This window comes from Malurus melanocephalus, unplaced genomic scaffold (assembly GCF_030028575.1).
Source record: "Malurus melanocephalus ecotype Western Australia unplaced genomic scaffold, MMel_1.1 scaffold_33, whole genome shotgun sequence".
NCBI lineage: Eukaryota > Metazoa > Chordata > Aves > Passeriformes > Maluridae > Malurus > Malurus melanocephalus.
The window spans coordinates 3,038,443-3,064,240 of NW_026623265.1; the positions used below are offsets into that span (position 1 = coordinate 3,038,443).

General features: G+C 38.6%; 1 protein-coding gene across 3 annotated transcripts in view; it reads left to right on the plus strand.

Annotated features, from left to right (window-relative positions):
* The first annotated feature begins 1,438 nt into the window (after positions 1 to 1,438).
* Positions 1,439 to 25,798, plus strand: part of EPM2A (EPM2A glucan phosphatase, laforin) — a 32,561-nt gene continuing 8,201 nt past the window's right edge. Inside the window, exons 1-2 of one of the 3 annotated variants that reach the window (XM_057364016.1) lie at positions 1,439 to 1,764; positions 12,050 to 12,224. In XM_057364016.1, the coding sequence (XP_057219999.1) occupies positions 1,503 to 1,764; positions 12,050 to 12,224 (437 nt within the window). In that variant the 5' untranslated portion in view covers positions 1,439 to 1,502. The other 2 variants (XM_057364017.1, XM_057364018.1) reach the window with 2 other exon arrangements.

A 25,798-nucleotide genomic window follows, 5' to 3' on the forward strand; every position in this document is an offset into this window, starting at 1 on the left:
ATGCTAAAATGAAGGTGTATGGTAAAGAGATAAATATTTGAAAGACAATGAGGTAGGGTAGMGGTAGCTCGACTGTAAGGTTGAGCAAAAACAAAGATTAAAATGTAACACACTGTTCCACAAAGGCAACAGTGCTATAGTGAAGACTGCTGCTAGCAGAAATGGACAGCAAGAATTCCATTAGCTTTGGTTACATCTGAAAAAGCAGTGGCRTATCACTTACACGAGTTCAATAAGTATCAGTGAAAATTAGCTAAAGCTCTCTTAAAAATAATTTTGGCAGCCCATTTCGGCGTCATCACCCCTGAATACAGGAAACAAACAGCGATCTTTTGAGGCAGGATTTCTTTTGAGTCACTGAAAGGCCTTCATCCTGTTCCCAGAACTTGACCTAAATAAAGTTACCACTCCTCTGTTTCTGCCTTAAAAGCTTCTGAAATGGGTTTATTCAAGCAGGGACTGCCCTATAAATGGTTGGATCACATCCTCTTCCTCAGTCAGTCTTTGTAAGTCCTGAGTATTGCTACAYGTAGGAGTTGCCAAATTTTCCCCTTCTGGGTGTAAACAGAACGCGTGCAGTGAGCACCAGATTTTTTTAGAAAGCTTTGTAATCTCCCTCAGCATTTCACAATTCTGGTCTCACCACGACTGTCTGGCTGTCGGCGGTGAAGGCACTAACATAATGAACACTAAAGCGTTATTTGTAGCCAGTCCTTGTTTGTTGTGCTGCATATATGGCCATTTTTAATGTTTGCTGTGCTATTAAGCTTGGGCTCTTGGGARTAATTGTAGTGGCTTCCTTTAATGCAGCAATAATCCTTGTTAAAATCAGCAAACGTGACGCGTAGCCTTCGGCAACCAGGAGAGCCAGTGTTTAGCTGCAGGGAGGCGATCGGGGTCGGTGTTGTTTGAACTCCCAGCYGCTGCTTTCGGGGGAGAAGTTCCCTCGGCTACGGCGTGCGGCTGCCAAGCGCCCGAAACAACTGCACTGGGAACAGACGGGGCCGAAGAAGCCGCTCCTCGGGCACCGCCGAGCCAAAGCCGCACGGTCGGTGTCCGGGACAGGGCCGGTGTCCGGGACAGGGGCGGTGTCTGTGGCAGGGCCGGTGTCCGGGGCAGGGGCGGTGTCCGGGGCAGGGGCGGTGTCCGGGACAGGGACAGGGGCGGTGTCTGTGGCAGGGCCGGTGTCCGGGACAGGGGCGGTGTCCGGGACAGGGGCGGTGTCTGTGGTAGGGCCGGTGTCCGGGGCAGGGGCGGTGTCTGTGACAGGGGCGGTGTCCGGGACAGGGCCGGTGTCCGGGGCAGGGGCGGTGTCCGGGACAGGGACAGGGGCGGTGTCCGGGACAGGGGCGGTGTCTGTGACAGGGCCGGTGTCTGTGGCAGGGCCGGTGTCCGGGGCAGGGGCGGGCCCGGGTGGCCCTCCAGCGGCAGCCGCGCTCTCTGCCATTGCTGCAGCAGTAACAGAGCTCTTCATTAACCCGCATTCTTTGTGCGGCAGTRAAATGCTGTTCCGCTTCGGCGTGGTGCTGCCCGCCCGGGTGACGGAGGGYGGCGCGGAGCTGCTGGTGGCCGGGTCGCGGCCGGAGCTGGGCGAGTGGGACCCGCGGCGCGCWGTGCCCATGAGGCGGGCGCGGCCGAGCGCCCCTCTGCCCGCCCAGGAGCCCGCGCTGTGGCTGGCGGAGGTGGCGCTGCCGGACGAGGACGCCRCCAGCCCCTTCTGGTACAAGTTCCTGCGGCGGGAGGGCGGCCACTTCCTCTGGGAAGGTAACGGAGGGGTCCCGTCGCCGCCCCTCGCACCCCCGGCACCGCCCGTCCACAAGGACGTGCCCACCCCGCCGGGAGGGGCGGAGCGGCGGTGCGGGCKCTTCTCCCTGGGGGTGGCTTTGGCCGCCGCTCGCTCCCGCGGCTCCGCCTGGTTCCTGCCGGGGTCGGGAGGGTGTCCCGGCRGCTGGGCCGGAGCCTGAGCCCATGGGTGCTCCAAAGGGGTGGCCTGAGCTGTGCTCGCAGGCACAGCCGTCCAGCTGGCGCGGCGTGAGTTCTGGCTAACAAAAAACGTTTTTTAACCGTGTGATGGAGGCGAGGGAATGCAGGAGGAAGCTGCCTTTCTAGGTTGGTAAAAGTTACTTGAAGCGGTTTCATTTTTTTCCCCCTTATTTTAGGCATCCATTGTCCATTTTCTCTCTTTCCCCAAAGGTAATTCAGGATCTCCTGCTTAGGCATTATGGTGTGGGTTGTTATTTTGTTTCGCTAAGGTGAAATGTCATGATGACATTTTCAGGCTGGTAAATTTTACCACTGCGATTTCTTAAAGAAAAACCCAGGGAGAAGTTCAATTACAGCTGTTCCGGTCTTCTTGCTGTTTCAGTACTTCCACCGTGTTTTCCTCCTGCCGTGTATTGTCAGCTGTTGAATTACTCTCGTCAGTTACCATGTGCTGTTCTARTGTACTTAAGGGTCTTAAATACAAGAGAACACTCAGGCAGCTGAGTCAAATAAAGCTCTAAATATACCTCTTGTTACTGAGGAATGGATCTGACCTAGTGAAAGGAAGACCAATCCCTAAATAATTTTTTTTGAGGGCTTTTTTTTGACTCATACCTTTCTAATCCATGTTCCAAAATAACACATTGTAGAGCAGTTGCTCTTCATCCGTTTTAAGAATAGATKCCACTCTTCTAAATTGCCTCTCTGTCATGTGGACTAAAACATGTATGTTGTCATAACTTTACATTTGTTTGTTGTTCTTTATGCTAATAAAAGACTACATGTTAATGCTGCATTCATGGAAGTTTGCATCATGGATTATGTACATCATGCAGTAGTAATTGTTTTATTTAGCAGCTAAAACAAATAGTATATTCTGCCTGTTTTAACCATGTTTGTGTTTTGTTGGTTTTTTTTTTTTTTTTCAAAATTGCAGGAAAAGTGAATTTATGGAATAAAAATCTTTACATCTGTCCAAGGAAACAGAATTGGAGGTGCCAGAATTTTGAAGGTGCCAAGTTGTACACATAATATGACAATGATACTGGTATATAAAGAGGTCATCACCATGCAGAATATAGAAATAATGGTAGAGTTAGAAATAGTTAGAATTCTATAGAAATAAAAGAGAGTAACTACAGAGAATGAGCAGTTGTAAGGCTGATGGTTACTGTCTGGTTTGGAAGTAGTGAGAGCTCAAGTTACTGTCTGTTTCTGGGAGCACATTTAGGAAATGCAGTCAGTTATAAACATACTGTGTTTTGACAGATTTGCAGTTTTATGATTAACCTGTGTGGTATTTTATTCTTGTCATTGTGAGTGCTCAGGAGTTTAAGCTCACTGTTCAGCTGGGGTAATAGAAAGTAAATGGACATATCATCCAAATACAGTTTTTTAAGTAGTTGTTCATATCAACAATTTTTTCCTGAGTTGATATTTACAGGAWAGACCAAATTTGCTTAAACCTTGAAATTTGTTGCTCTTCATGTATTATGTGAAGGGAACCTAAGGAAGCTTTCCTATCCAATAAYTGAGCAATCTTGCAGTTCTTTTTTATCTATTTTGTTTTAATGGCTTTTTGGTTGTTTTTTTTTGGTTTTTTTTTTACCTCTTAATAAAAGTTTTGGCTATTATGTGTTTATTCTTATAAAAACCATTTGAAAAGACAATTCCCTTTTTTTAAAAATGAACAATTTTTTAAAATAAACAAATGCTATGCATTGTCTCTTGTATCCTGYGTGTTTAGAATTAAAATGTTCTTTGGGAAACATTCAGCGCTTGCAGAACATCTGCRGTTTTGAAGACATGGTGAGGAGGGATAGAGGAAAGTGCAGAATGATATTTGCTCGAAGTTTATCTGTAACCAGAGGAGCTCTAGCCCATTTATGGATGTCAGATGTTTGCGTATATTGGATGTTGAAATCATRCTGTATTGAAGAAAATTATTCCCATTTTTTATTAAGACTTATCTGTGAGTAGTCCACTGTCAGTGCATATTGTTTTTATAATAGTAYAATACATAWTGTATCATATATTTTGAGTATAAATTTCAGCCATTCCARTGTATGTATTCCCAGTGGGGAAACTACAAAATAAAATGAGAGTAGTTGTTTCTGTGGGCTGAAGTCTCAGGCCAGTGTTCTGTGGCTTTTTGTAGGAAGCTTTCAGGCAAGGCTTGACCTGTGTGAAAATCACTGGGTTGTTGCCTGTGTCTGAAGGGAGAGGAGGAKGAGGTGGAAGCTGAGAATCCCCTGTGCTCCTGAAGGATCAGATACCTCTGCTATCCCAGGGAAATGTTGCTGGTCTGCACCCAGAACCTGTCACTTGAGTATTTCTGGCTCAGATCATGTGAGTTATGGGGTTTCTTCAGGGCTGGTACTTGTTTACCTACCATGAAGGCTGAAGCCTGGTATCCAGGATGGTTTAATATGCTGTGGAATTTGTGGAAACAGGTTGTTTATGTTGAGCTTTAGAATCTGGGAATAGGTTTAGAAAAAAAGTAGTGTATATACCTTTCCCCCCCCCACCCCCAACTACATGTGTTTGTCTGTATACTTTGTTTTTCATGTTGTTTCTTCAAAACTGGACATAACATCTCTCAGCTTGGAAATKAAAGTATTTTGTGTCTACTGTCAAAACTAAATAAATACAAGATGAAACCTACGCTTGAATTTGTTTTTGTGAGTTTATGATGGAACACTCATCTGTGCCTTTGTCCCCTTAACTTCATCTAAAGAAACTGCAGTTACTAATCAAGAAACATGCTCCATAAAAGGACAGAAAATTTACCAGGGGTATGCCCCAAACTGTATTTTGAGATGATGGAATACAGTCTGCTGACACKTTATGTTTTTGAGAAGGGGAAAAATAAATTGTAAAATGTTGATCCATTRTTGCCCAGTGAAATTGTGGATGCCCCTTCCTTAAGTGTCGAAGGCCAGGTTGGATGGGGCTCTGAGCATCCTGGTCTAGTGAAAAGTGTCCCTGCCTGGGGAAGGAGAGGGGCCTCTCGGAACTGAATAATCTTTAGGGCCCCTTCTAACCCAAACCATTCTGTGATTTTCACGTAGCTGTCTGATGCAGATGGAGTTTGCTTGGAGCTTGAAAGATACAGTATCGCAAATTGAAGATCGAAAGCAGGATTAGGCTACATTCTAGGGATTTCAGGTGAACAGAGCCTTATTCCTTCCAAGAAAACCCCATCTCTGGTTTTGGGGAGGTGGGAGGAGAGAAAAGGAGGTGTCTTGTTTGCAATTAGCTGCTGCTGCTGTTCATGGTGGTTTCTTGGGGGCTTAAACCAAACAATACATACAATACAGTTAGTTTTRTAGACAGTTAAGTTTTTCAGCCTGTGGTGTGTTGGCCTTCCAACATTTCCAGTTCATGCTCCTTGTTCATATAAACCAAAAGATCAGTATATTTATGGAGTAATAAAGGTTTTCRTGTTATTGTAATATAATCAGTGACAATATCAGAAGTAAATTSTGATTATAGGTTCCAAGGGTTGAACACCTGATTGGTTGAAAACATCCATGATTGTTAAGCACACTAAAATTTCATTTTTTCAGTGTGTTGTTGAAACTTTAAGCAAATCCCACTTCTTGACCTCAGCTCTTGGAASAAAACAGTTATAATTTCTTTGTTTAAAGGAGAAGGTTCTTTTGAGGCTGTGTGAGAAGGTTAAGGTCTAATTTCCATTTGTAATAGATAGTAACAGAACGAAAAATACTTGGGGCTAGGTCTTACCGGGAAATGCAAAGTGAAAATTATTTTGAGGCCATTCTAAGTACAGTTGGATGCAATGTTAATTTTTGTAACTGAGATCCATTTTTTCCTTGGTTTTCTTCCCAATCTAATTTACACATCCCCARAATAGGTAGCWGTTCCATTATTAAAAACAARCTAACAAAACAAAACCAAAATATTCAGCAAACCCTAAAGAGTTACATTTCTTCATACCTCTTTTAATGCAGCTATTGYATGTAGTGCTCTTCCCACTGGGTGGTGCCATATTCCCTGTGTATAGCCAGTGGCTGCTTAGTGTCGCGCAACAATTTGCATGTTTCGTTAGTATTTAGTGTAATCTGTTCTGCTTTTGAAGATAATCCAGGGTTTTACTTATTTCCCTGATCCCAGTCTTGTTCTGAARTAGTTGGTGTCTAGAAAGCAACATACAGCACAGGTGGATGTTAATAATTGAATAATTGTGCATCACAGGCATTTTGTTCCTGCAAGTTGCTGCTTTCTGGACAGTGCTAGATGCTTGAATACTTTTCAGATGTGAGGAAATTTAATGAGTAAAAGTGGATAACTTTGAATTCTACAACCCAATACCTCGTTAAGGAAAGAAAAAGAAACTTTGGTTGCAGAGTGCAAAAGCTCCCGGTGATTTGTTCTTCAACCCCTTCAAGCGTACATGTAGCATATATTTGGGTGCAATTAAATGGTGGCAAGTTTCTCATTTGCTTTCTATCTGGTTATCAGCATTAACCAGCTTATACTAAGCAGACAACTGGAACTTCAAGAAAACAATGTAGAGTTATCTATGAAACTGCAAAATTAGAAGAGTAAAAATAAATATGTATACTTGCATTCCTCTGGATTTGACAGGTATGTATCTTTTCCTACCCAGAGAGATAATCAGAGGCCAGTTCTGATTGCTGTGAGAGTTCTAATTAAAGCATTTGTGGTTAAAATGGCAAATTTACAATGAATGCATTGTTTATTCAAATCCTTTATTTACGATTTTTCCCATCAGTCCCAAGTGATGGTAGTATACAACAGGGGTCAACAATTTATTTTTGATGGCAAGAAACACTGAGAARTAACAAGTAACTGGGAGGGTACTTGGGTTAAGGTATTACTGTGGTTACTATTTTGTTGCAGCTCGTTGCCTGCCTGTTATTCTGGTATGGTACAAAGCTGCAATCAGTAATAGGCAGTACAGTGCCATAGAGATTGTCAAAGCAAATAAGGAGGATGGTATTTGATTATAGATTTTGTTGCTATCAACCATTTTTCTCTCATCTGTATTTCCATTAGTCTTATTTCTACCATCTGTCAGAGAAGAAACTTTTTTACATGAGGTGAATTTCCTTTTAGTTGCTTTTCTCTGACTTCATCTCCGTCATTAAACCAGGCATTTGGTTAAAATCTCTTAGTGCGGTAGAAGATCCCACTGAGAAACACCTGTGCCKAAGCAGACCTAGGGAGAGAAGTGAAGTATGTTTTTGAAAGTTGCCTTTGAAAATTCTGATTTTCTTATTTCTGATTTTTAAAAACCCCAAAACCTTAGTGTTTAACAGCATGAAGTGCTGAGAAGGGCTTTCCTGTAAACCATTTAGTTCTAATTCTGACATAGTTTCAAAATATCATTCCGTAAAAAGAATTTTCTTAGGATATATAAATAGACTAAAAAGTCTCAAATTCAGCCTGGTTTTTAATAGAATTAAAATTTGCTTCCATGGTTCTGTGTATGAGCTCTACCAAAAGAGAAATTGAAACAGTCTGCTTTAAGTCTGGTAGAACTGAACTAGATGTGCCAAATTAAAAATTTTGTCTTATATTAATACTAGGTATTTAAGTAATACAATGAATTCAGCTACCACTTAAAGTATCTAAGAGAAAGATGGTTTACTACTGGCAGAAAAATCAAAATATGCTTTTCTTAGGCATACAAGTAAAGTTTTGCATATGGCATATAGAATTGGAGCTATTTATCAGACCTATAAAAACAAAGGGCAGCCACTCAGGGCTTTGCTGAGACTTGAGGAAGGTGGGATTCCAGAGCCTGTGGCAGACTCAAACTGCCAAAATATTTGACCTTGCTCAGTTCCAGTGAGGGGAATTCAGCCTCCCCTACCTCTGTTTTTTAACAATCAATAGCAATTTAGCCTTGGCAAGATTGAGACAGATCCTATTTCAAAACATCTGAGATTGAATTTTGTTCACAGGCAGCAGGGAGACTTTTGTGACAGAATGTGGTGTAAAGGGTAAGTAAATTTGAATATTGTGACTGTACTGAAGGGAGTTTAGTTAGAGTGATGTGTGATAACACCACCATGCAGTAGCACATTCAGATAACTGAGAATTTTGTCCAAAATAGGACTTGAGACTTTTCTTCATTGTAATGTTGGTAATGTTGGTATAAAAGCTAGCAAAAACTTAATCTTTTAAATGATTTATTTTGGAGATTTTTTGTTATGTTTTGTTTACTTCCTGTTCTATTACTGTTTAAAAATACCCAGTTTTATTCCTTGAGCCTTCCCTCTTTCTCTGCCCCCAGAATGCTTACAATATTAAACACTTCCAGGGGAATGTCTATGCATGAACTTAAAATACTAATTTACCTTGTTAAGGGACTTCATTTAATATAGCAAATGGAATTACTTAAAATATTTGGACATAGTTAAAATTTTGAATTGACACTTAAAGTGTGCTGGTTCATGCAAAATTTCTGAACAAAGATTGTAGAAGTTAGTCTTTGCTCTAACTGATTTGTGAGTAGGTGATCTRAAAATTGCCTGACTGCTTGTTGTTTGCTAGTTACCAATGAAGGTAATGTGTGTGACTAAGGTTATCTGTGTAGCCCTGTGGTTGTTAAAGAGGTTGCAGTGAAYTGAGAAACAGCCTCACCTTGCTGGSGTTTGGAGGGTTGGAAGTTGCATATCTGTGTTTTAGGGTCTGGCTAAGGCAGGGATGAGATACCCAGTGTCTTTATGGCCTCTGTTGTGCCCTGTAGTTCCTGCACACCTTCCCTTACACACCAGAGAACAGAAAATATTAAAACTTGGGGCAAGGTGTGCAACAGCATGGTAGCACCTTTGCTGCAAGGAGCTCTGCAAAGACAGTGGGAGAGGCAATTTTTTTTTTTCATTGTGTGATTTTTGTTCAACGCTCTTAATGGTGACAAGAAATTTCATTGATGCAGATTTTATTTATTATCTTTTAAGATTAAACTGCAGTCATGCAGAYTTTGGAAGAGCTCTCTGTGAGGCTTGAGCTGTAAGTGGGGCTACTTGGTTGCTTTGTCCTCCAGCAATTCTCTGCATCRGTGGATTGTGCTGCACAGCCAGCTGCAGTAGAGAGCAACAAGTGGGTTGCAAAAGCAGTGAAAAACTTTAATGCCTAGAAGCTCCATTTTAATCTTTTTCTTTCAATAAGCATTTTTGCTGTGAAGAATCTAGATGGGTTTTGAATTAAAAAATATGGACCTTATTAAAGGAAAAAACATGCTATCCTAGAAGTTAGACTAGGACCTGTATATTCTAATAAACTCCTACAAAATTATTTTCTTCTTTAATTAGGAAAGCCAACATGGTCAATTAACARGAAGATCAGTACTGTTAAAATATTTCACTTATCCCTTTATATGGTTGAATCTTATGTGTTTTCAGATTATTGTGTATTTGCAATACATAATAATAATAATAATAACAAAAAAAAAACCCCAACACTAATAACAAAGCAGTAAGTAATTAAACCTATTTTCCAAGTTTTTCCACTTGGAATATGAATAAAAATAAAATGAAGAAAAATACTGATGTAGTAATGKGTTTAGCTGTAAAACCATGTATTTGCTGTTGTGTAGAGCCCTTTCTCAAYGGACATTTGGGCTTGTTTTCCTTTTCTTTGAAGATAAGCAGGTAAATGGAAAACATTTGGTGTTCTTGGCTTTGCCATTGTCTCTAGGAACAAAAAAGCTGAAATACTATAAAAATTGCATGGTTGTTTTATGACATCAAAAATATGGATTTCCTGTGACAAACTGTGTTAGCAGAAGCATGATGTGAACTGACACAATATTTTTTTTCTTTTTTTGAAACTTATTTATTCAATGCATCTTGTGAAGCAAACTGTGGGCAGAAGCACTWGTGTAATCATGCAGCTATTACCTGGAGAGTGCAACCTCATTTTTGTTTGGTAATTTTTTGGTGATTTTCAGAACTCCCTTAAGTATATGAATTCAGCTTTCTGAACACAGTCTGCTTTGATCATACTGTTCTCTGGATTAGTATTTCTTGATGATGGTAGCACTGTCCTTCCTGTATGGAACTGTATKTCATGTGAATATGTATATGTTCGAAAAAAGTTGACATACATTCTCTTGCACAGATGTCTTATTTCAGTAGGAAAGTTGTTTAATTCCTAGGTTAGTACATAACATAAGGAGTAGCAAAGAGCTTGGCAATTCTCATGAAATATGATATGAATGCAAGCTGTTGCTGTTTACCTGTTTATTAAAGGCAAGCCAGAAACATACCTTCTGGGATTCATGTTTGACTTCATGTTGAAGGTTCCCAACCTTCTGGGAAGGTTGAAATTGAGTGGTGCATAAAAATCAACAGCAATAAATGTTGATTATAGAAGAAAGCCTTTCAGAATGAGATTTGACCAAACCTGTTTGAGGAAAAAAAACAAATATAGTGGAAATGTATAGTGAAAAATATAGTGGAAAAATTTGTAGCTTCTGAAACTATGTACTGGTCTTGCTTACCTTATTTATAATTGAAATAATGAACAATTATGTGATGCACAATTGTTCAGCAATCTGAGAGTTTTCTGCTGTGTATTTTATTTTTCATTTTGGTAAGCAATGGTTATCACAATTATGATAAAATGGGCTGCGTGTCATCTGTAAATAAGGAGATGCTTGAGCTTTTKTATTAAATGTTATTCTTACTCTCTAATCATTGCATAAATACATCTCCCAAAATGCTCTTGCTCCAGCAAATTTCCCTAACTGTGGTGCTTGAAAACTGGTCATGCATTTACGTGCAATATGAAATTGAAGATATTCCTTTGGGCATAATTTTGCTCAGAAATGTTTTAACATCATTAATAATGTATAAGTGTAACAGGCTTAAGCAAGCCATAGACTAGGTCACTTCTGCTCAATAATTATTCCTACATGGCAGTTAGTATTACAATAAGTATGTAAAAATGGTGGTGGGGGGGATAAGATACATGTCCTGTATTTTTGGAGGCTGGATAACCTTTTGATTGATGACACGAACCAGTTCAATTCAAGTTGCTTGCTCTGGCATGGTGTTAAAAACTGTTTTTCCAMCTAAAGCTCACACTATTTCTATGAGAGAAGTAGGAGAGGTAATGAATATTGATGGGAAACTGTAAGAAAAAGAATCTTGCTTTAGATTAGGCCATTTAAAGTAATTYTGCTTGTTTGGCCATTGCAATGTGGCCGTCTCTCTGTGAGTCACTTTGGGCAGCTTCTACTGTGTATGAACAGACTCTCTAAGTGAGACATGGGAATCTGAGGACAACAAAGTGAATGTTTATTGGTCAGCAAACATAAAAGACAGGTAGGGTTTAATGAACTCCTATATATGGTTATCCCTATGTGTCTGGACTGCAACAGGAATCTGAAGTGTCTTTCCTGGCCAGGCAGMTGTGAAGGGATGGAAGAGGGCCACCCTTTTTTCTCCTTTAAAGAAGTCTTCATTGCTGCTAGGTTGCTGTCTGCCACCTTCCTTGGGACTTGATGCCTTTCCACATTGATGTTTCTCGAATCCTTAAACTGGTAGCTAATCCTGTGTCACCAGTCCTACCTTTTTTTGTGGTTTTRCTTTTCTGATTATGTGTGGCTGTCCTCTGAAGTTTCTSTGARGTCTTTCCCATGKTTTGGCAACTTTGTTAGAAGTCAGYCTGAAYCAAGGTGAGGTTGCTGTKGTGTGTCTGAGCCACAGCAAMATTAAACWCTGAGGTCACATATTATGACACATCAAATGAGGAATTTAAATGAAATTAATGATTCCTTACATTTTAAGTGATTTAGGATTCTTTAATATCATGAGGATTTGAAAAGAAATAATTAAATTATATTTTTTGAAATCATTTGCAAAAATTTATTTTAATGCTGAACATTTGCTTTCTTGYAGTGCTTCTATTGCCACTATTTCAGTTGTTAATGTGTGATGAGAAATGCAGTTTGAAGAGGCAGGAAACACCACTCCTGGCCTTGAATGCTTAGTTCAAATCTCCCAGCAATTTTCTGGGGAATATTGTCTAAATACACAGCCTGCAACTGTCCTTTCCTCTGTTCTAGGCAGTGGACCCCACCATGATCGAAGTTGTGTTTACAACCAGAGCAACATAGTGGATGGAGTTTACTGCCTCCCAATAGCCCACTGGATTGAAGTCTCTGGACATACTGATGAGATGAAACATACAACCGATTTCTATTTTAATATTGCAGGACATCAAGCTATCCATTACTCCAGGTAAAAAGAAATGTGCAGAGCTAGGCTGGTGTCAAATGTTTAAACAGAAAATCTCAATTAGATTTTACATCTGAATTAGACATTACAATGCACATCTGAAAACTGCATATGAAATAGTGAATGTTTATCTATATGTAACAGTAAATTTTAACAAAGATTTAGCACCTCTTTGCAATTAAATGCCAGTGTGACAAACATTAAGTTTATCCTATACTGCACCCTATATGGGTGTGTTATGTTGCATCACATCTGAAAAAGTTTTGTGATAATTTATGGATAGCCATTTTCAAATGCTTGTCTATATACACATGTAAAATTGCATGTATGTTATGTGTTTGGTTTGGGATGATTTTACTGAAGAACATCTCCCAGGAAACAAAAAGAATAGAATTCAGCACCAGAACTTATGGATGACATGTTATTGTGTGGCAGCAGCTGCCATTAGTGACAACTGCTGTAGTTGACATCTGCTTCTGGGCATGTATTTAACAAAATACTGAAACTTAGACARGTTTTAAAATGTCTGTACTTCCACAATGTTCACTTGAGTCCACTGTCCCAGCGGAAAAGCATCYTGGCTTCAGTTAAGAGACAGTAAAGGTTAAGGGGGGCACCCACCCTTTGGGGCTTACGATGAAGCACAGGCTGTATTTAGAGCAGCAGCCTGAGCACTGCTGATTAACAAAGTGGCACTGAGGAATTTGTGACCCTTTGTAACTTTTTTCCCTATTTCCAGTCAATGGATATGGCAGCAAGTTTGTGGATTGATAATAGATGTGTGAATGCTGGCAATCCTGATATGCCACATGCATTACAGAGCAGTTATCCAAAGGGATATATATATWTTYTAAAAATCAAACCACCTTGTACTTGCATTAGGCCTTATCATTGCTTTGTCTGAATTTCTCCAGAAYACTGTATCAGCTACCCCAACCTCACCGTCTCCTCTTTGTACTCTCTATCTCCACCCTCTCACATGGTAGGAAGGAGAATTGTCTTTTTCTTATTAAACTTGCAGGGTGTAAGGGAAAGATTTCTTTCTCTTGGTATCTTTTGGAATAGCATGGATCCATAAACACAGTCAGGCATATGTATGTGTTTCTGTGACTTGATATGTTCTCCCTGAGGCCSCCTCAAGTTATGCATGACGCCTGATAGACTGTAGTGTTATGTGGATCTTAAGCATCTGTTTCCAACATCCTATCAGAGTAAAGATCTTGTTTATTCCAGAGCACAGGCTTGTGAGTCCCAAATAATCTTTGTTTGGCAGGCAATTCTTTTTGAGAAAGAAGAACAGCTGTCAGAAAGTGAATAACTAAGTACCAAAGGCTAGCTTATCTTCCTTTCCAGAGGCAGCAGTGATCCATTTAATGCTGCCTTATCTGCATGACTATGTGTTTCAAAGATTAGGTAAAAAGCTGGAGATTCTGCTGGAGAATATTTGAAGAAAATTTTCTGAGCTGTGTAGTCTTGTGCTGGTGATGATCTTCTTGATTCCTTTCTCACACATACATACCTTCATTGAAAGGCAACCTTATATGTACATCTTAGTAATTCTTATCTCATTTCTTTGAGCTATATTAAGTATGCATTCTATGTAACAGTTCTGTTACATAATTACTTCTAATACTTTGAAGATATGCAGCTTTAAATGTTTTTAATTATTAACAGTTGGGGGCAGATGCACCATTCTGCTGGTTATAATAAAGCAGCCCAAAAATACTAGCTAATTAAGAAATTTTTTTTTTGGCGRCTGAAGTGAGCTGATGAAAATGCCTTTATTTTGCAGTTGGATTTATTGATTCAGAGGAGTACTATGAAGATTAATCTAATAAAAGAATTTTTAAAGCTACCTAAATACCCCCCCATCCTCCCCAAAGCAACCAAAAACCAAAACAGCAGCAAAAAGCCAGCCCCTCTGCTTGTACAGTTTAATCTCAGAGTATGATCAGATCGTRGTTTTCTGGCTAAGAGGACTTTTTCCATGCTGTAGTGAAGGCATGCCTGTGGGAGGCATTATAACCTCAAATAGACTCCTGTCACCAGTTGTAGGATCTTTACAAGGTGGAGGCTGGAAAGAAGTGATTTATCAATGAAAAGTTTTGGTGAACTCCTCCTCTGTGTTGCTCCACCGAATAGGATTTCCATGTGAGAATTAACAGGAGAGGCAGGTTTTCCTCTGTTAAAGGGGCTTCCCACATCAGCCCTGGGACTTCCCACATCACCCCTGATTTTACTTGGCCTCTGAAATCACAACAATTAAAACAGTTGCTCTGACCTTTGCTGCCATCTGGCTTCTTCATRAAACATAAACTTCTGGTTTAAATGGGCTGCAGTAGGATGAGAGGAGCCTGCTTCTGGCTGGGGCAAAAAACAATTTCGCCTTGTGCTGAGGCTGATGATGATGATGCTTTGAGGAATCAGATTTTTCTTATTTGATATAGATGTATCACTTATAAGTCAGTGAACTTAACTTTAACCTTATATTTATAAAATTCATTTTGTGTTGGTYATTCAGGTAGGAGAGTATATAATGKGGTTTTTAAGTAATTTCTTGTAAATGTGAAATGGAGCTTTCCCATAGCTAGGGTCATGATTGATATGAGTGATGACTCTGTGGCATTAATATTCACTTGGTTTGGACATGTAATGATGCCTATAATCAAAATCTGATCCAGGAAAAAGAACAGCAATCAGTTTCTCTTTTGTGTTAGGTATTACTGCTGTAAGACGTCTTCAAATTGCAGGAGAATTTACTTAGGGCACAGTAATTTTCCAAAGTAAACTAGACTTATTGTAATCTTTTCTGGGAGACGACTTGGGAAAATTTGTGAATCTGGATTATATTATCTGTTTCAGCTCCRCCTGTGAAAGATGGAAGTCCCTAATTTGTAATGTAATATACTTTATTATTTATATAAAAACAYCTGCATTTCTCAGAAGCAAGGCATAAGAGCAAGAGAGGGAGTGACACCTAAAATTACAAAATCCTTAAATAAYACATTGAAGACAATGATGCTTGATGGTAGAATTAGATGAATTAGATGCTATGGAAATGAATATCTCTGATAGGAAAAGCAATCCAGTTAGTTTCCAATTTTCAGACTAATTTTGGGTGTATGCTTTGTGTGAGTCATACTTCTCAAATCTGACAAAGAAAAATAATTTGTACATGCTTTGCATGTAAAATGCAGATAAAGTGGAATCTCTGAGTTCCTCAGACAACAGTGATAGCTAATCTGTAACTGAGGTATTGTATGGCTGCTAAATATTTTGGGGGAAGTTACACAATTTGCAATCCACAATCATGGCTACATGACAGTAGCCATGGGTCCTGACAACAAATTTTTGAGGTACAGGTTTCTTTAGTAGCTTTTTTGCAKAGATGGCTTTTTTAGATATATATATTATATATATATATATATGCATATATATCAAAGGCCATCAAATACTACTATTTCATGTTTATGGAGTGATTGGGAAGTTGATAAATGTTTTCTATCATCAGTATTTATATCCCTAATATTTTTCTAGAAGACAAAATAAAGCTAACAATAAAAGAAAATTTACTCCCATCCTTGAAAATACTATTTTTGTTTCTCAGTGGTTGCAAATGAAGCACAATTTATGATGTATTTACAAATGCTTTGTGGTTTGTCGGTGAAACAGTTTACTCCAACACTGCCATAATAATATGGGTTATAACCTAAGTTAGGTGTTAAGTGGGAATGATCAGGAGAGTCACATAAAATGTGTGTTCCTGCTTTGTATTAAATGTTAATGAAGATAGGTGAGTGAATGAAGGATGATCCAGCACAAAATGGAGATGCTTCTTGTTTACCTTTTGAAGGCACTAGAGCAGTATTTTGCTGATGGAGCACAGAATTTCTTTGTATGGGAAAAATGAGCATTTACTTGATTGATATGTATCTTTAATTGGGGTGGAAAACAAGAACCTGATTGAATATATTTGGTTCAGTATGAAATCAGAGTTATCCTTTAAAAATACAATAGAGCACTTTTATTTTTTTTTCTCTTTAATTTCTCTTCTTACTCVTTGTAATTCATTCACAAAATAAAAGACCTATCTGTTTTAAATAGAATTCTGAACTAATTTTTTTATTACTGGRTTATAAGAAAGGCTTTAAAGAGTAWGCTCTCACAAAAGCCCCTGGAGTGCAGTGACCTAAGCTACTGTAACAGAAAGCTGCACTGACATTTTATGCCTACATTATGAATTAARAGAAGAGGTGATGATGTCTACAGAGATTGTCATAATTAACATTAAAAGCTGAGAGCTAGCTGTCCCCTGTGCCGAAAGGATGCTTGTGATTTTAGAGAAAAGAATAAGAAATAATGAGCTCTGTAACAGAAGTTGTCAATTGTATTCTAGTAAAATAGCCCTGATCAAAAAGGCTTAACATCAATAAGAGTTCAGCCTTTGATTTCAGTACTTGGGGCTCTAACTGTAAAATTATCTGGCCATTTTATACATTAAGTAATGAAAATATTCTAGGGCACAGTTTGTAATGTGTTTATCCCATAAACTAGGACATCTGACTACTGCTTTGAATATTGTATTATTKTACTGAGCTGTAGTCTGAAACTAATTTAAATTAGAGCCATTGCTTACTTACCAGTGGGAATCATCTTTTATAGAATGGTTTAAAGGTTTATTCTACTTTTTGTCCCTTGTRTATCTTAAATTTTTTTTTCTACATCACCCCCAACTGGAGCTGTGAAATGCTTTTACTAGCCTCTGTTGTGAAGAAAATGGGTTTCAAATCAGTGGAAGAAGTGAAATTTAAGCAATTTTTTATTTAACTTCTTGAAAATTAAGAGGGAGTGTGAGGAAATAGGAGCCAGAGTGAGAAGACAAATTATGAGGTTMGAATTCAATCAGTTGATGGTCCTTATTTTTTCATTTATTTAATTTGGGTGGTCTCTGTATTGGGTAACAAATGCATTTTTCTTCCACATTTGTTGTCCATCCAAGCAAACAGTTTCTCCTTTTATGAACTCCCCAAACTATGCATTATGTGACCATGGCTAAAAACTGGAAAACTGATGCCCTACATAACAATGGCTAAGAACATGAAAATGGATTCTATTCATCCAAGTTTTGTGATTTTACATGGGCAGGTTATCACCTGGCTGGGATAGCCCGAGCCAGGCTATTGATGAATTAGCTACAAATCTTAGTCTTGAGAGCTGCCATCAGAAATAGAGTTAGGGTATGCCAGCAGTGCAGTCACACACCATGWAGTCGAATACTGTGGATGAACTAGATGGCAGGAATTCACTTTTCAGAGACTGGCTATTGATGGGAAGATGAGGCCTTTATTCAGTTGGCAGGTAATGGGTAATATTTACTTGAAACCACTGTTGCTCTCTAAAATGGATCTTTTCATAGGTGTGCCTCAGCACAAAATGATTTCCTTACTTCTTAAGAAAAACTTACAATTCTGTGTCATTCTGGGAGAAAATAAAAACCAGAAGGAAGATAGGGAACCCTCCATGGAAGAACCTGGAGGAGTAAGCATAGTTCTGTTTTTCTCAGTGGGATATAACAGAAAAATGTTGATAGTCCAGTGAGTATGAATTTTATGTGGGGTGTCACTGTTAGGGAGCAGAAACTATCATTGCTTCTAATTTCTCTGTGTGTTTTACTGTGTCTCCCTGCCGCTTGTCCATATTTCTTCTGGAGGTTTTCAGCCCTTTTTCCTGCCTCTTTACTCTTTAACATTCCGGCTGTCAGCGAGGGAGTAAAGTTCTGTCTCCATTGGAAAGCAATTTGCTGGCATTGCTGGCTGTGAATGAAATTGAGTGAGATTGTGAAATCCTGGGCAATTTAGCTCACAGCTGGGATGACAAGGAAGGGGCAACATCACTCTCTCACTGAAGATGGTGTTCCATTTGTCTTGCAGATATTTATTTCCTCCTAGCTTTTACATGCATTTATTAGGTGCCGGGTAATTGCTGGCATTTCTTAATACAGTTTATCTAAAGACAGCAGAACCCATTTTCAAAAGCAGAGATTGTGTACTCATCCTTATTGCTATTTAGTTTACCAGGAGGGAGTGAATTAAGATTTCTGTTTTGTTGTTGGAAAAACTTCACTAACACAACTCCATAATTTACACCTGTTGCACCTGTTGGACCAGGGATGTGTGTTTGCAGCACAAACCCACTCTGTTTCCCCTTCCTRTGATGTTTTGCTGGCATGGCTCCTGGGGCAGGTTGGCCCAGCCAGCCTGAGGCTGGCTCGTACAGAAAAAAAGTCTCAGAACGATAGGGTTTTTAGTCCCCAAATGTGAAAGGTGATGCCATCTGATGTTTTATTTCCACCAGCTGGTTTGGTGTTTATTTACTTGCTCAGTGTATATTATATTTCTGGAAGAGGTGACCTGAAAGTAAAAAAATCTGAAATAAACAGCTGTAGAGTTATTTCAAATGAAATAGGAAAAGTGTTAAAGATACTTCATTTAAGGCATAGCAAGCTGAAGCTATTAAATTGTGAATTCTAGCTCCATCTTCTATAATTTTATAGATGTTGAGAGATATAAATGCAAATTTTCATGCTTAATTGCTCTAGATATTTATAAGATAATTTAAAAAATGCACCTCCATATGAAAATACGGAGCATCCTACTAAAAGGATAAAAAATAATATATTAGAAAGGAAGCTAGACTGTAGCTCTAGTTCCTTTGAAGTGTGTCTCAGAAATATAAGTATTTTATTTCCCAAGAGTAAATAGAGATTATGAAATTGTTCCTGTATTTTCTTGTATATAATTTTCTCTCTGTAAGATAAAAACAACAGAGAAATGAAGTGCRTTTGTCTTCCCAGGGAACATATTAAGAGGCTGAACTGAAAATCTCTTGTTCCCTCCTTTAATGCTTGTACTTTGGGAAATTTAATTTCAGGGAGTCAGGTACATAATCCCTGCTGTTGTTCAGAAGTTTAATGTGTGTCCTCCCATGAACTGTGACAAAAATTGAGTCAAATGTCATAGACACTGCCAAGCTTTGAGAAATATGGATTTCTTCTTTATTGGTTCAGTAGACAGCATGGATTATAAGTTTAAATGAAATGTCTTTTTTCTTTGATGTGAAAAACCTAGTAATAGAATATATGATTTTAAGCATCAAGAAGAAGATAAAGGAGAAATATGCATTTCACTTTTCATACAGACACAAGAAAATGTAGAATATGTATAAAAGTAATAATGAAATAGGTACTTGCTTACTTTGTCCCTTTGTTTCCCTCCTCTCCCCTCCCATCCATCAGCTGTGGGTCAGCAGCAAGGCTCTCCATGACTCTGTCAWTTAGTTCAGGGGCTGGATGCTGGGTGCTGGTACATGTGTGTTGATGTTGGTGGGCTTCTAGAGCCTTTTCTTTTGAAACTAAATTTTTTTTTTTAGTTTAACTGACTTCTCCAGGACTGCCTTTTAAAAGCTCTTCAGTTATATCCAGTGCTTTCATTTTCCCAAGGTGATGATCTGGTAAGGAGGATATGCAGCTTCTCTATTAAAATAATTTCTCTAATGTTCCTCCTTTCTGCAGTCTGGCTGCCAGGAGGGTTGGCTGTGTGCAGACCAGTCCTAAAGAGTGTTAAATGCTGCTTTCACTTCAGAAGACTGAAATTCTCAGCTTCGCTGTAATAATGAGTTGCTTCAGTCTGGCGAGATAAAAGGAAGAAAAAGCTTTTCAAATATAYCTGTAGTCTTGGTAATAAGGCTATCTAGTATGTTTAACAAATTTACAAAGTCAAACTTCAGCTGATACTGTAAACACATTTAAACAAACTTTAGTAATAGTAGAGTTGTTTAACTTTAATATATTTGTTCAAATGCCTGCGATTTCAATTTCCGAGCAGGTGAAATGATATTACTATGAAGAAGGAAGAAATATGAAAGAAAAAAAGAGGGCATTTTAAAAAGATAGCGAACCCCTGGTAATTCTTGTCAATCTTTGAGCTGCAATAAAAACTGCCGCATTGATTGTTCATAAATTATTTTTTTCCCTTTTATCATTCAAGAATTCTTCAACAGATTCCACTATACTTTGTAGTTTTTTGTTAAAGACATGCATAGGTTCTACTGGGGCCTGTCAGTTGCTCCATTGCCATCCCAGCCTCAACCTTTGATGCTGGCTACTCATCCAGCAGGGTTATTAATCTTACGTTGAGAATCTTATAAGCAGGTACATTAGCCAAAATGAACTTTTCTGACAATTTTATGGTAGTGCTATACAGCTGTTGTTCCTTTGATTTGACTTTGCTGTGGAAGCACATTATTTTAGATATTTATGTAACTGACTGTGGCAATGCATTGATCCCATTTTTCTCTTTATTTCTAAGACATTTCCCCTAGCCTGTGGTTCTCTAGTATGTATCTGTCCCTCTTTAAAATTCAACTGAATGAACTGATGTGGGTTTAGAAATCCTGGAGAAATTGAAATGAACACAGATGCAGTGCTCATCAAAGTGTTTTTGGATGGCACCACAAGGGATGGATATGTGTCTTCCTCTGGCTGTTGGGATTCTGAGAGATTCCATTATTTTGTACATGTGTGAATGGTGCTATGTGGATCACAAGGCCACCTAGCAATAAACCATGCTTTGCAATTATATAATTTTCATGAATATATACTTTTTTTCTGAAGTATTGGAATGTATTTCCATTGGATCTGAAAAGCTACATTTTGAAAAGTRGATTTATCTTTCATTATTTTTGCAGTCTAGATGCCTAAGCAGCCGCTAATAGGTAAGCTCTGAAAGAAGAAAAAAGGTATTTTTACTAATTGTTCCTGATTCTTCTCAGGCGCTAACTTAAAGTTCACTTGTAGCAGTTTAAGTCAATTTTGTTAAGATGCTTTAACTTACATGTGCCAGCAGTGGCATCACTCCCATTGCTAAGCATTAATGTTAGAAATTCTCGTTCCCGATGCCAAGAGATTCATGGCTTATTGCGAGCTGGCTGAGCTCTGCAGCCTGTTGTTCTTGTGTTTCCGGGTATTTGCTCTAATTCAAAACAAATGGGAATGCTGGCAATCTAACGGAAGCATATGTGGGAAGTAACCATTGGCAACCATGGCTGCATGAGACAAGGTTCTATAATGGGAGCATTTAAGCATTAATGCTCACAAGCCAATGGAGGAGTCCTTTCCAGGTTGTTCAGTGCAAGCCTTGGAACCTGATTCTCTTCTCAGGCTGTATTTTTGTAATTGGCACATTGTTTGCTTCCAGAGAATGTTTATAAAATGAAAGTACAAGAAGAGTCATTCCTTACAAAGGCAAATCCTGCTTTCTGCTGCATACAGTGTGCTCCTTAGGCATCAGTTGAAACCTTGTGTGTGTGTTTGAAAACAAATTCTGGTGAAGTCCTGTAAGGCTGGATCTGGACACCCTGTCCTCTGAGGCATTGGTGTRCTTGTGAATCATTACTTTCTTATCTTCACAGTAGAAATACCTAGAGAAATATGACATAGAATATTTTCACTTTGAATAGGGGGAGGATAAAATTTAATCTTCCACAATTTAGTTTTGGTTATGTACATGAAGTCTTGTGTGACCATGTTATTTTAGATCATATCTAGACTAGAAATAAAATAATTATAAAAAATGTGTAAGAGATAAATTAATTGGCTTTAAGCTATTTAGTGAAATGAGATGAAGAATAGGGGAGAAGAATTTATATTGTGGTCTRTTCACTTTGTAGATTTGAATGTACTGCAAGGTTGATAACAGCAATTCCACTGAATTTACTGGAGTTTGTGAGCTTAGTTTAGTGACAAAATATGATAAATTTGATCCATTATTGCATCCAGGGAACAAATATGTAATGAATGAAAATATTTTCCACAGGATGTGCAGCTTCTGTGACACTGGAGTTGAAGCAAAATAAATTGGCTTGAAAGGAACTCTGTGCTTCCATAGTTTGACTGCTTCTGGTGCCTGGGATAGACAGCATAGTTTAATGAAGACTAAGAAAGAGGATCTATTACTATTTGTAAAAGACATTCAGAAATTAGTACAAAGGGGGAAGAAGAATTATTGAAATTGAACATGCTTTAAGATCAAATGGATATTAATTGCTTCTGAATGAATTTAGAGTGTAAATTAGAACAAGGTTTCTGTCATCAAAGGAATGATGTCTGAATTCTGGCATGACCTTTAAAGTAGGCCAGGAAGGACAAGGAACCTAAATTATTACAAGATGGTGCTTGATAAATTGATATAGGTAGTGATTCCAGAAGTGGAAATTAAAGTTTATGATTATAATATCATAGATCATAGGCTTAAAGAGACCTCAGAAAGTACCCAGTCTATTTCCTTGCCCCAACTTCATCTCAATTATATTTAAATCATTTCAGGTTTATCCAGCCTGATCTAAAATATGATCTCATCTTAGTGATGAGACTCTATAGGCCTGTTACTCTTCCATTCAATTACCTCACTATTCCAACCATTTAAAAGCTTTACTAATCTCAATTTAAGTCTTTCTAGTGCAATTTAGGTTAATTTCTTCTTGTTCTCTCCACASAAGACTTGGAGAACAAATTATTATCCTGCCCCTTTATGCCCTCTCATATATGCTTGGAAACTCCTTCCCTTTTTTTCCAAGAATCAGAGTGCTTGGCTTTGGAATATCTCAGTATGATAATTCTGAGATTAGTCCTTGGGTCATTCAGCCTTTTCTCTGAAAACTTGTCTTTTAGAACTCTGATTGTTCTGGCACTCTTTGCTGGGCTCTCCAGGTATTTCTATTCCTTTCCTCCATTTCTCCTGATGGTGGTCTCCCAGTACTGAATACAACAAAAGGATTATTTTGTGACTTTCAAGCATAGTGCTACTGCTTATCCAAGTATGGTTGTCATTTTTGCAGCGTGGGATGTGGTTTGCTTCCCAGTTGTCCAGGTGTTTTCATCAAATGAGTTCCCTGCTGTGGCAGGGTACAGAATGTTAGGAATGTCTTCGATATCTGCATCTGTCCTTATGAGACCTTTTTTTTTTTTGGTGAGTTTCTTCTAATAAAGCTCTTATGCTTCTGGTAAGGGAATATTTGGGATTGCTGTGGAAGGGGAAAATGGGCCATAAAGAGAAAGCTTTGTGGATCTGTCTAGACTAAACTCATACGTGCTGACTTTAATTCTTCTCATGTGGATCTTTTTTCCTGTATCCCTGGTGAATTCAAAGCTGGAGCACACATAGCCTACAAAATGCACCGGGTGGTTATGAATGAGAAGGGCTGTGCTGTGCTTAGGCAGTAGCATGGTTGCTCAGTGTCTCATCACAAGAGTGCACCATGCTGCCTGCTGAACATGCAGTTTGCTGGATAAAGTAAGGACAGTCCAAACCCTTTGCACCATCAAGCTGATGCTATGGGAATCTTCTCTGAGGCAGCAGAACCTGAGGGCAGTGTACCACTGGAGCTACTTTGTAGCTGAATGTCTTGGTAACTCTGTATTTCAGGTACAGGTTTGATGTTATTCTTACCTGCTTTCGTTTTAGCCCACTGCCAGCTCGAGGTCAAACCTTAACRGCTTATTTTCTTAGCATATCAGCAAGTGAGGCAGTTTTACGGCACTAATTTGTGAACAYGGAATAAATAAGATACTGTTAAGCATAACACTCAGAATTCAAGGGCTTGAGAAACTTTGCATATTGCTAAACTGACAAAGTGTTGTTCTAAAGTGATAAAAGCAGGTGTTTCTTTTACATTCCAAGTCTGCTCCCGTGTGAGAGGCTAGATAAGTAGTGCAAATTACATCTAAGAAGAAAATTTGCCAGACCTTAATTGCTTTTCATCAGAGTGCCAAATAAGAAGGAGAAGTAAAAAGCCCACCTTGGAACTACATTGTAGTCTTTTTAATTCTCCTTGTTTAAAGCCCTGAGGTAGAATTCTTAACTTCACAATATACTGCACTCTTTCAGTGGTAAGCGGAACAAATTTATAAGCAATGACTTATGCTCCTTCTACATCTGACATTTAGGTAAGAGCAATTTTTTGTTCAAGAACATAAGTAGTTTCTCCGAGGTCTGCAGCTGTGTCRTTTCAGTAAGATGTAGTTTTATCATTAATCAATGCTTTCCTCTGATGGCTTCTGCAAAGGGTATGGCCATTTATTCCATCTTTCTTGATAAGAGTGATCGTATTAAGCCTTCTATTCTGTCTTGGAGTTAGACCATAGCATCATCAAGCCTTGCTCTCCTGCTCTGGCCAGCACTGCTTGATTGTGTGCCGGRCAATCGAGTGCATCTGACTGTTCCCAGTCAGTCCTGCTGAAATCAAGCCTCTCATCATGAAGGGTCGGTTTGTCTTCTGCAAGAACACTTTATCAGTAAGTCAGCAGGAGAAAGAGTGAAGACCACAGCCATTTACCCTTGTGCCCTATGGAATATGCAATGAAATGTCAGTGTCTTAACCCCTCGGTTCTACATTATTATTTCATTGCTAAGGAGGCATTTTGCTGAGAGATCTTTCTGTCCTTTGTTTAAACAGGAATAGTGAAACCAGAATTTCTGTACACAACCAAACCAGGGACTCCTCTGTTTTGGATCTGCCTATGTTGTCAGTATTTTGGAGGAAGATTCAAGACTAAAAAAATGATTTTAAAAATGTTGCCATTTTCCTTTTCTCTTGGTAGTTGCTTTATAGGTGAGACTACATGGAATTTGATGTTCTTTACCTCTTTTATGTAGATAAAGCCAGTTTACTCACCCTTCCCATATATATTATCTTTATACAGTTGTCCAACTCCCTCTTGAGAATGTCAAATTCTTAATCTGCCCTCATATGGAAGTTTTTTCACAAGAAATAGCTGGAGTCTACAGTATTTTTAAATGCTTTCATTTTTATGTATCTTTCTTGATACAATAAAATATCAGTTTGAATCCTTAGAATGGATTCACTGATTTTTAGAACATGACTGTAAATTTTATGTTATTTTCAGTTCAGTTCTTGGCTCACATTACCACTTCTTTATAAAGCAATGTTTTCACCAAGCATAACTGCAAGCAGGTATTGTTTCTCTTTATATTTGATTATAGCTAAAAGTTAGCTATAATCAAATATAGGTTAGCTTAAAGCTAACTTATATTTGATAACTTATAATATAAGTTAGCCTAAAGCACAGTGATGTGCATGTGAGATTATTTATTCCAAGACATATTACTGAGTTGCATTCATCAACTGTGAATCTCATCTGTTCCTTTGCTGCCTATTCATTTGTTTTAATTTGACACCACTGGCASTTGAAGCTAATCTGGTTCGGGCACATTTTGGTCTCTCCTTTATTAGGTTCATCTGTTTGGAAAGATCTTAACTTGAAAAAAGAATCCCATGTTGAATATAGGTCAGCAATGGCATGCTGTAGGAGGACTGCCAGGGAACTAAAAAGAGGGATAAAGCCTTTGAAGCRCAAGAAGTAAGTAATCTTTGGTTCTTCACAGAAATGTACTCTTTTCAGTACTGRGCATAACATATTTAAAAAGACAGAGAGTCCAAAGGCAAACAAGAGTGATCAGATACTTTGAATATATGACAAATGTGTGGGTGCGTGTGTATGT